Genomic DNA, 12,008 nt, shown 5'->3' with positions numbered 1-12,008 from the left:
ATGGCTGAAAAGGGTAATCTGACCAGCCCACTCACCAGTTTATCCAACTGCAGATAGAGAAATAAATGATTGCAAACACAATCTTATCTCACTACTGAGCTGTATATTCAAATGGGAAGGAAGAGGCAGTTTCAATTTTAGCAATGTTATTGTATGAAATGTTTTCTTAGGTTATAGTTTTAAGAATTAAATTAATTTAGCAGGCAGCTTTATATAATATCTATCTAAACAGACATGAAGTTTATGATGCAGTTAAGAACATTATCTAATTTACTTGAAATTGGGTCCATCTACAATGTAAACAGAGTATTTGTAACTAAGGAAAATAAAGCTGTGAACCATTACAATCTCTTTACAGACAGTTTTTGGAAGAACTGAAGCTAAGATTACATGAGTGGAACACAACACAGTGTCTGGGAGATGTTTTTACCAAGTTCAGCACACGTCTGTCAACCTACACAAATTTCTTCAACAACTACACAACAGCTCTAAAAACCCTTGATAAGGTATGGCTGATAAAATCATATGATTTTATTATAGGGATCTTTACTGCAAGCCTTTGGAGAAGCATTATTGTTTGGAGGTCTAAATTCTGATAACTGCCTCCAATATCCATTGATTCCCTATTTGATCCCCATTGAGCCTCAAAATAAGCTCGGAAAACTACTTGGAAGGAAATTGTTGAAATCATGTATTTATTATTCCATTATATTAACTACATATACAAACAGTCAGAGGGCTGTCTATAGGTCACAAAACCTGGAAGATGAGTATTACAGCCTAAATGTGGTCACTTTATGCCATTCAACCAAATGCCCCACTTTGCAGTGAGTATTTTTAGGGTAGTTAGGGAGAGTCATGACGATTCCATCTGGTTCTAGTCACAAGGCACTGATTTATTACCTAACCTATCTGGAGAAAAGCTGTATCAGATGGATCCCCTTTGACCACTTATGCTTTACATCTTCCAAGGCTGACATCCCATACCTCAAAAATGTAACTATAATGCTTGTCTGTCCATTTGTCTGTCAACTATCTCTTACTAGAGAAACCAAAACCTGAAATAATACCGTAGGGAAAACATGAGATTTCTTCCTGACTGCCAGTCTTATCAGCCATTCAGATTAAGAATTCCTGTATCACCTAGCATGTGTGCTTTTATATGGTGTGGATTCAGGGAAGACAGTTGATTCAACAAAGTGAGACAGCCTTTATCAAAGCTTTACTTTAAGTATGGTTTGTTAAACAGACATGACCCCCCCAAAACCCATCAGCTCTAAACCATCTGTATTATCTCATTCCTAGAGATGACCCTCAAGATAGCTTCATTGTTCTTGAACCAGGCCCACCTTCTACCTACCCTTAACTAAGTTTAAGACTTGTATTTACAAAACAGATAGACACAAACAGATATCAATTTTGTACAATTTCAATAGATTTCTGATGGATTAGATGCTTTGTGAATTCCTCCCTTATTTCTGTCTGTCTCAGTAATAATATATTGATGACATTCATTTTTGCTGAATGTATCTGTTGAACCTGTTTTTTTTTTTTAATTTAATGGTTTCCAGGCAAAACAGTGGAAGTAAACAGATTGCAGTCAAGTACCAGTAAGAATCCAAACATGAAATTAGTACAGAAGTAATTAACTTCAGTCTGTATATATGCACTATTATGAAAGCAGAATTGAAAGTAGTTATTTAAGGTACTGTGTGTAAAAATTAATCTTGAAAGTAAGATATAACAAGTGCCATCTTGTTTTAAATCATATTTAGTAGTGGTCGAAACAGAAACATTTTTTCTAGGTAAGTACTGTCATATTGTTATACATTGTTTTCACCTAAACTAAGCACATTATACTTGTTTTTTTCATTTTCCTATAATTATGATATTTTAATAACTTTGTAAAGTTTTTCACCTGTGCAAAACTAAATATTGCCCATATTGTGATTTCACACACTAGGGAATGTGTTACATATGCAGTGAGATATTGCAATGATTGCTGATGCTTCAGACTTCACCTTGGATTTGATTTTTTACAAGTGTAATTTTCTAGATTTTCAGCAAATTTGGGGATTTATTTCAGTTTCCCAGCACTGAATGTACAGCATCCCATCTAAGTGGTCTTATTGTCCTACATCCTGAAATTTCACCAGGCACACAGGACAACTTCTTTGCAGTGACAATCAGTGGCCACAGAGTTGCAAATCAGATACTTCTGACATTAATTTATATTCTCACCGCTACCATCTAATCAATTAAAAGGGACTGTTACCATGGATATGAACTTTCTCACTATCTCCATTACTGGCTTGGTGGATATGGGCATCCTGAGGCAATGTACAAATTGCTTCATGTTTACTGACAACCAGCTAATTCCCAAACAAACTGATACGGTATGTGAGAGATGTATTTACACAATGTCACTGAAGGCAAAGCTGTCACATAAAAGCACTCCTAATGTCAATCAGGTCATTAGTAGTACACTCGCTGCACCCATCCAATACAGTTGCAAGCAGACACATAGATCCACATATGCTGACACATTCAAATATAACCTTCCTAAACCCCAAAGACCTCCTAGACAACGTACACATAACAAATGGCCTCAGCAGCCTTGAATGACTCTTTCAAAACAACACCCACATCAACACATACAGTCACATCTCATGGAGCCTCTACATCTAAGCCCATAACACAAGCCTTCAGGCAAACCAACATTCTGGTCATTGGAGGCTCCATTGTGAGACACACTGATGTCCCTTTCACCAGGCTGAGTAAGACAAAAGTCCGGGTCGGTTGCTTTTCAGGGGCCAGGATCACCCATATTATGCACACATACACTCAGATCATTGGACCACAAAACCAGTATGATTCAGTCATAGTCCATGTGGGTGTAAACGACCTGAGACATACCTCCCTGGACTATATGAAGAGAGACATCATGGAACTCTCAGAATATGTGTCCCAGGCCAGTATGAGCCTAATACTGAGAAGCATTTTACCTTCTCCAAGGATGATGCCACAATATGAACAGAAGATGAATGACTTTAATAACTGGCTTAGTTTCTTGTGTCATTCTAAGTTGGTACAATATTTGTCAGCATAGAAGGAGATGGTCAGCAAACCACACTACTTTGCCAAAGATGGTCTGCACCTCCCCCCCAGGCTTTTGAATATTAGCTAAAACATTGTCCTCCCACACAGTGACTTTTTTAGGCAATGCCAAACTGGAAGTACTTCCAATATAGCAAATCAAAACCAAGAAAATCTAAAGGTGTTACTACTCAACACTAGGAGACCAAATAAAAATTCTAATCCCTACAAAATCTCCTCAGCCTAGAGAATGCTGACGTCTATGCCATCACTAGGGCATGGTTTAAAGCTGCAGAGAGCACACTGGCAGTGCAAGGTTAGAATGCCCTCAACACATTTAGACCAGCTACTACACAAACAGGGACTAAAGGTGGAGATTCATGGGTTCATAGGTTCATAGGTAGGTACTAGGCTATTGGCCCTGGGGCTTATACAAGCCCAGCCAAAAAGGTACCCTGGTTTTTGCCACCCAAGAAAATTATGTTCCTGTGCCACTGTTGAGCAGAGCCACAGAGGTGATCCCTGGGGTGAATTTCCTATTTCCCATCCAATCATCAAGATTTTTCTTGAAGAGTGCTAATGAGGAGCTTTGTTTGATATAGATAGGTAGTTTATTCCAAAGTATGGGAAGTCTCTGGGACAGGAATCTATCCCTCCAGCATGTTCTGTTTATTGTGGTGACAAGGTTTAGGTCCCTAGAGCGTGTAGCTCAGAGGGATTGGGATTTCTTTAAGTGGAGCATGTCCAACAGCTCTGGGTTTGGCATAGCTTTGGATGTCTCGATTTACATCAAAAAGAAAATATACCTCAAGGTTGGACAAAACAGGATGATGCACTTGAGCTTCTTCACATTCAAATCACCATAGGCAAAATCCTATACCACTTCCATGCAATCTCCATATCTGAAGTAGTTGATGTCATTTGATCTTCAACCTGTGGGTTATGGATCCATATTGAATCCGGCACAGCCACATGTCCAGCATCTGATCTGAGCTCCAAGCTCCTCCCCTTACCCATAATTCCCCTTGTCTCCTTCTGCCCTTCAGATCTTGTTTGCCGCTGGAAAAGCAAGCATCGTGGTCCAAGTCCTAGGCTAGTTGTTGGGTTTTTGTGAATGCCATTTTGTGAATTGTCCTTTTCTCTTGACTTTTCTCTTAGCTTTACTTTCTATCCTCCCAGCACAGTCATCAGAATTTAAAAAAAAAAACTTTTCCCTCCTTCTGTCTATCCCTTTCCTCTTTGGTATGAGTGTGTGTTCTGGGCCTGTTTAGGGACATGGCTGAAACCCCTAAACCAGGTTTCAGAAAGTGCACAGAGTGTGGCCATAAGCTCTCTGTGACCGATGGTCACACTCTGTGCATGGTGTGTTTGGGGGCACCCCACCTACAAACCTCCTGTCCTACCTGTGCCAGGTTTAATCCCAGGGCACTGAAGGACAGGAGGGATAAACTTATTCTTAAGGGCCTGCTTTCCTCTTTGGGGACTGTAGCCCCTACTCCCCCCACTTCAGGTGCAGCATCAGCAGCTTCTACCTCTTCCCCAACTTCTAGGACTCATACTCCCACCAAGCAGTCCAGGGAAGGGAAGAAGTCCAAGAAAGATAGGCCAAGAAAGCGGTCCCCCAACCACTCGGCTACAGTTGGCCCCCCACTGAAGGTTAAGCCAGAGACCAGACTTAGTTCTCCCTGGCTCCATTCTCCCAGGTTCTCCCTGGAGCAAGAGAAATCCTGGATCTCGTTGCCTGTATGGGCTTCCCCCCATCAGCACTCCAGACTTGTTTCAGTAGCTTCTTCCTCCTACTCCACCCAGAGCCTCAGTGAAGCAGAGATGGATAAGATGATGTGGAGGTTTACCCACACCCAAATTCAGATGGGGGTCTTGCCAGCCCTCTCTCCCTCTGGAGGGGGGAGCTCACAGCCTTTCTTTACTCCGATCACACCTTCTCCGATCCAACCTTCGGATTCAGATCCCTTGGATGTGAGGACCCTCGGCATCAAGGGGTCAGCACTGATGGCACTTTGTACCTCATCAACAGCCATTGCCTTCAGCGTGTCGGATCCAACCGGGTCAAATCCAAGCTCTCGGAGCCATAGCTTCGGGGTTGGATCAGAGGGGGTGCTGTCGGCTCCGACTGCATTGGAACGCAGTATCCCCCTTGGTATCTTGGCTCCTGGAGTCTCGACTCTGACACCCCTGTCATTTCAGAGGGGAACGGCTATGGCTGGAACTTTTCAGGATGTCCATTCTCCTTCAGCCTTTGATGTGGTGGAGAGGGTTCTCTCGGTATCGTTGAGACCCTTGAAGATCTTGTCCTAAGACTCTGCCCCAACTCCCTCTGTTTTGGTTATGGTCCCAACCATCTTACCATCTCAGGGACAGCCTGTGCCTGTTTTGCTGCAGGAAGCCCCCACGGGGGAGCAGCAGGACATTCGCGAGTCCTCCCCAAAGATTCCCACTGAGGAGATCCCTCACAAACGGACATGTAAGATGAGGCACTTTGACTCCCCACCAGAGTCCCTCACTGAAGACACTGATTTGGTGGAAGGGGAAGGTTCCCTCCCCCGATCAACCACCGAGGATGTCTCCTTTGGAGACATCATAGAACTCCTTCGCCAGAGAGGGGGGTGGTCTGCCCAAAAACCGACCTCGGATGAGTCAGTGTTCCTAGAGGCATTCGGCACAGGCCCATCTACTTCCTGGGTGTCTCCTTCTGCAGATCTCTTAGTGGACCTAATAACATCTTGGGCATGGAAGGAACTGGATACAGCCCCCCTTCAGACAGGACACATTGGAACAAAGGGTCCCCAGTTGATGCTATGGTGGTGGCAGCTGCCACCGAGAAAGAGCTCGCTCAGGAGAGCTGTTCGGTCCATCCTCCTGACCTAGAATCAAGGGTGTTGGATCAATTCAGGAAGTGGGTCTATGCTTCAGCCACCTTCTCAGTAAGAGCACTGAATTACATGACCTAATGAAGGAGATCGCTGAGTCGACCCCAGAGTCTATGTTGGCAAGAAACAAGAAGACATTTTCCGCTCGTATGGCCAGTCTGAAATCAGTCGCTAACAACTCCATGCATCTCCTCTCCCATGCTACTGAGGGAGACGCTAGGGCAGCTGGCACAGGTGTTGCCATTAGTTGACATGCCTGACTCCATCTATGTCAATTCTTGGAACCCTTCAAGGCATAGTTCACCAATGCCCCATACAACAGCTTCTCCCTGGTTGGGAAGTAGGTATGCGAGACTTTGGTCCAGAGTGAGAAGGATGGGAAGACACTGTCTGCCATCAGGATCTGCTTCTCTCCCCCTCAAAGATCCTTTTCTAGGAATAAGCGAGGGGCTAAGAAGATGTGGTTCTGGAAGTCTCAGGCATTTTCCCGAGACACTCAGGATTCACCATCCCCCAGAGGCAGAGGGGAGTTGATAGATGCCACCCCAGAGGCAGAGGGGGTCCAAAAAGTTATGGGTCTTGGGAACCGTTCTCAGACAGACCCACACAGCAGTCCTGAAGGGCTGCCTGACTGCACTTCTCTGGACACAGTCGGGGGTTGGTTATTGTTACACCCAGTGGAATGGGAGTCCATAACAACAGATCACTGGGTGTTGCAGATTATATCCAGAGGACATTCAATCCCATTCCTTGAGCCACCCCATCCACCCAAACACCTCCTGAATGTCCCACCCCCACAAAGGGAGGAAGCAGCACTAGAAATAAAGAAGCTGCTAGTCAAACAAGTCATCCACCCTGTCCCCCTCAACCAATCCGGATCAGGTATTTACTCCAGGTTCTTTTTAGTACCAAAGAAAATGAGGGACCTAAGACCCATTTTGGATCTATCCACCTTTAACCTGTCAGTGGCCAAGGCGAAATTCCAGATGGTCACACTTAAATCCATCCTGTCCTACCTGCAGGTGAATGACTGGATGTGCTTGATTGACCTCCAGGATGCATACTACCATATCAAGATGGACAGGTGCTCTCTGAGGTTCTCTGCTCCCAGCTAGGAGCCAATCATTATCAATTCAGAGCCCTTCCCTTTGGTCTCACCACAGCCCCCAGTGTGTTCACCAAGGTGATGGCAGTAGTAGCTGCTCACCTGAGGTTTCAGGGGATTCAGGTCTTCCCTACCTGGATAATTGGGCTCTTTGCTGCCCCTTCCAAGCATCAACTTTGCCAAGCCAGGGGTTACTTCCTCTCCCTAGCATGGGGTTTGGACATCACCATCAATCTCAACAAATCATTACTGACCCCTGTCCAGGTCTTAAATTTCATTGGGGCTCAGTTGGACACTACCAGATGAAAGTTTTCCTCACCCCAGACAGGATACACAGCCTGAAGCTACACATTCTGTACATCAGTCTAGCCCAATCTCTGACAGCAGAGACAGTTCTGAGGGTGTTGGGGTCTATGGTGGCCACAATCAACCTGCTACCCTTAGCACACCAAACATGTGGATTCTTCAATGTACTCTTGCTGTTCAATGTTCTCTATTAGATCTGCTGTTGTCTCACCCTGCACGAATTTCCTGGGTGTGCAGGGACTCTCTTTGGTGGTGGATTCATTCCGCAGATCTTGTCAACGGACGTCCGTTTCTTCTGTCCTTTCCCAAAACCACGGTAACCACAGACACCTCCCAGCTAGGGTGGGGGGGCACTGCTCAGGAAGGACTGTTCAAGGAATGTGGTTCCCTTCCGAGACCAATTTGCATATCAACATCCTGGAGATGAGGATGGTGCTTTTGGTGTTGCAGGCCATTCATGCCCATCTTCCTCTAGGAACAATTGCTATCCAGACAGACAATATGTCGGTGGTCTGGTACATCAGCAAACATGGGGGAAACTAGATCTTACCCCCTTTGTCGCGAAGCCATGAGAGTGTGGGAATGGGTGATCTCCACCGGCTGCTTTCTGGTGGCAATGCACATTCCGAGATGGTCCAACATTCTAGCAGACAGGCTCAGCAGGTCTATCTTGATGCCTTACGAGTGGTCTCTGAATCCTTCAGTGGTGGAGCAGATCTTTCTAAAGTGGGGTCATCCGTGCTGTGATCTATTTGCATCTCCTTCCAATGCAAAATGCAGCAAGTTCTTTGCTCTGAATCCCCCTCAGGTGGAAGCCCTCAGAGACCCTCTGATTCATGCTTGAACTCCCGGTCTTCTTTATGCCTATCCTCCTCTGCCATTGATATCAAAGTTTATTCAGAAAGTGCAAAGGCTGGGGAGCTTTGTGATCCTCATTGCCCCATTCTGTCCTTGCCAAGTCTGTTTTCCCTCTCTGTGATCTTATCTAATAGTCCTACCATGGACGTTGGATCTGGTTCAGGATCTTTTTTCTCATCCATCAGTCTGAAGCTCACAGCTTGGTTGCTCCAGTTCCCATAATTGTTAAGATGCCTGGTTTATCTTCTCTCATTAAAACCATTTTGGTGGTGGCTCACAAGTCGTCCACTAGAAAGGTAAACCGTAGCAAGTGGAAACATTTTTCAATATGGGCTTTGCAGCATGCATTGGACCCCTTTACTGCTACAGTGTTTGTGGTATTGGAATTTTCGGTGGCAATTTTTCAGCAAGGAGCCATTTCCTCCACTGTCAAAGTCCAGCTGGCTGCAATTTCCAATTGTCATGTGGGGGAAAACATGATGTTGTTGTCCTCTTCTAAACTCTGCAAGGCCTTCCTTAAGGGTGCATTTCTTTTGAGACCCCGGTGAAGGATCTTACACCTTCGTGGGACCTTACTTTAGTGCTTCAGGCTTTAGTCTCACCCCTTTTTGAACCTGCAACTTTGATAGATTTGCAGTATCTCTCTTGGAAGACTACCTTTTTAGTTGCCATTACTTCTGCCAGGAGAGTGTCAGAACTTCAAGCACTATCGATCAAAGTTCCCTATATGACTTTTCATAAAGACAGTGTGTCTTTGCGTACTAACCCATCTTTTCTTCCCAAGGTAGCATCAGAAGCCAATATTAATCAATCAATCAAGCTTCTTGTCTTCTTTCAAAATTTTCAAAATAAGGGAGAATATAAATTACACTTACTTGATGTGCATAGACAGTTACGATTCTATTTGCACAGGACAAAAGCTTTTCGTAAATCTGACCAGCTGTTCGTTTCATACTCAAAACCCTTTTTAGGGAAACCATTTTCCAAGATTACAATTGCCCGTTGGATTTCCCAATGCATTTTTCGGGTGTACTGTGTCAGGGGAACTTCCCTTCCAGGTCAGGTAAAAGTACATTTTACCGGATCTATGGCTACTTCAGCAACTGTTTGATCCAGGGTGTCACTGGATGATATCTGTTCTACAGCTACTTGGTCTTCATCTCATACATTAATTTCTCATTATAAATTGGACATTGTATCCAGAAACAGGGCATCTTTTGGCTCTGCCATTCTCCGGAATATACTTCCATGAGGGCCTCCCAGGTTTATAGTAGCTGGGGACTCTGTCCCACAGGTTGAAGATCAAATGAAGCCAACTGCTACTACTTATGTACTCACCATAATGTTCCATCTGATTAGTTGCACTTTATTTGTTGTCAACCACCCCCCCTCCTTCCCCCCGACCTTGTCACTATTGTCCTGACCATACTTATGGAAGATGAACATCCCAGGGACGTCCTCTTTCATGCTTTGGCTCAGGAATTTTGGGTTGTCAGTAGTGGTAAGGTCTTGTTGGGTTGGGTATATGTTAACTGTTGAGCAGCAAACTCGATCTGAAGGGTGGAAGGAGACAAGGGGCATTATGGGTAAGGGGAGGAGCTTGGAGCTCGGATCAGATGCTGGATATGTGGCCATGTCGGATCCAATACGGATCCATAACCCACAGGTTGAAGACAAATTAAGTACAAACTACTCAGATGGAATGTTATGCTGAGTACATAACTTCTTTGTCCCCATCTAAGACCCAGTAAACCCATAACATGTATTTAAGCTTCCTGGAAACACTCACCATCCAAGCCATACCTTATTCATGGGTAACTTTAATTCTCCACTATTAACTGGGAATTGTATACAACACCAAATGTGCAGACACAGAGATTGCTGGATTTTGTAAATGCAAACTCCCTGGACCAGATTGTCAATACACCGACCAGGGACACAAACATACTGGGTCTGGTCCTCACTTATATGCACACCCCATAGTGTATTGTCCTCTCTGGTCAGGTAAGACCACAAAACGGTTTCCTTTGAAGTAAAAATAAAACCTGGAAACCCAGATAACCCTGGAATGTTCAGGAACTACTCTAAGGCTAACTTCCTATCATTAACTGACAACCTGGCAAAAGTTCAAGCCCCCATAAACCCTGACAATACTGATGCCTATGCAAAACTGTTCACAAAAACCCTATGCAAGCATGTTAATAGCTACACTGAAGCAGCTGTACCCTCCAGAAATAAGTACAGAACTAACACAAAAAACAAGCCACAATGGTGGAATCACAACATGAATATGCAGCAGGATAAAAGCACTCTCATCAAACTAATCAAACACCTCAGAGGACAATTAAAGTCTACCAAGCTCAAATTTATGGCAAATTTGGCCTCCCAGTCCAAGGACAACCACAAGGCATTCTTTAGCTATGTCCGCAACCTCAAAGGCAATACATAATTGTGTGCAGAGCCCATAGTTAATGGAGTCACCTGTATTGAGCCAAAACATCTAGCAAACGTAATGGCAGACAAATTTAGGTCTAACTTTACCCTTCTCTCTCCATCAACCTCCCCTTAGGAAATACTATCAAATGTAACTCCCCCTACTATCACTAGGGAACAGGTCCTCAATGCCATCTTTAAGGCCAAGATAACTGCATGGATGGGTCAGACAATATCCCAGGATGCCTTCTAAATAGCATGAAACATGGTCTATCAGGCAGTCTGAAATTGCTATTTAACCATAGCCTCCAAACAGGCTTCATGCCTCATGAATGGAGAGCAGTAAAAGTCATCCCTCTGTACAAAGATGGGCTATCTGCAGACATTGGAAACTACAGACCCATAATTCTGGCAATTCTCATATGTAAAACCATGGAAAGAATTATCATGGAAATGATCAGTAATGACATAGGAAACCTTCAGACACTGGACTCAACCCTGTTTGGTTGGTCAAGGTCAGATCATGCCTACTCAAGCTGGCAGACTTCTTTGAGGAGGTCACCACAGCAATGGATGTGGTCAGAATGGTTTTATACTGCCTGCCTTGATCTGGCCAAGGCATTTGACACAATACCCCTATTGGAATTGTTGATAAATTCAAGAGGTTAGGTATAAACCCTTATGTCACCCAATGGAGAGCCAGTTAGTACACAGATAGGACCCAGGAAGTTAGAATTAGGGAGTCTACCTCTACAAAGAGGCCAGTCACAAGTGGAGTCCCTCAAGGATGGGTCCTGGGAACTCTCCTTTTTGGCATTTACTTTTCTGAAGTCAATGCCAATGCCAAGGGCATCAGGCTGACCAAATTTGCAGACAATTGCAAATTAGGAGCAGTCATAGAATCCCCTGCAACAATAATGTTCTCCAGGAAGGGCTGATACAGACTAATAACTTGTGTCAGAGCCATGAACTAAAAATAAATGCCAAGAAATGCATAGTAATATCCTTTGGGAAGTCATCTACCCCTGGTAACTATCACATTGACAACATACTCCTAAGAATTGATCCAGTAATCTAGTATTTGACCATCGGGTGTCTACAGTAGTGAGGAAATCATTCTATGTGGTGCAACTTATAAACAAACATATGGCATCTGGGTCCAAGGAGGTCATTTTTCCACTATTTACAACTTTCATCAGACCTATCATCAAGTACAATTCCCCCTTTGGTATGTACCTAACCAGACATATCCAACAATTGGAACATCCACAGAGATTCCTCGCTAAAAGAATACAGGGCATAAGTTATATGTTCTATGCAGA

The 12,008-nt window shown here is 44.1% G+C and overlaps 1 protein-coding gene across 2 annotated transcripts in view; it reads left to right on the top strand.

The window, feature by feature from the left end:
• ECT2L (epithelial cell transforming 2 like) overlaps positions 1–12,008 on the top strand; it is a 1,012,011-nt gene that overhangs the window by 807,532 nt on the left and 192,471 nt on the right. For both annotated transcript variants that reach the window (XM_044064710.1, XM_044064701.1), the window contains exon 17: positions 359–506. In XM_044064710.1, coding sequence (XP_043920645.1) covers positions 359–506 — 148 coding nt within the window. The remainder of the gene's footprint in view (positions 1–358; positions 507–12,008) is intronic.

Source organism: Protopterus annectens, chromosome 1.part0 (assembly GCF_019279795.1).
Source record: "Protopterus annectens isolate FY-2018-M chromosome 1.part0, PAN1.0, whole genome shotgun sequence".
Taxonomy (NCBI): Eukaryota; Metazoa; Chordata; order Ceratodontiformes; family Protopteridae; genus Protopterus; species Protopterus annectens.
The sequence above is the reverse complement of the archived record's forward strand: the minus strand, read 5'-3'. Positions and strand labels throughout refer to the sequence as shown.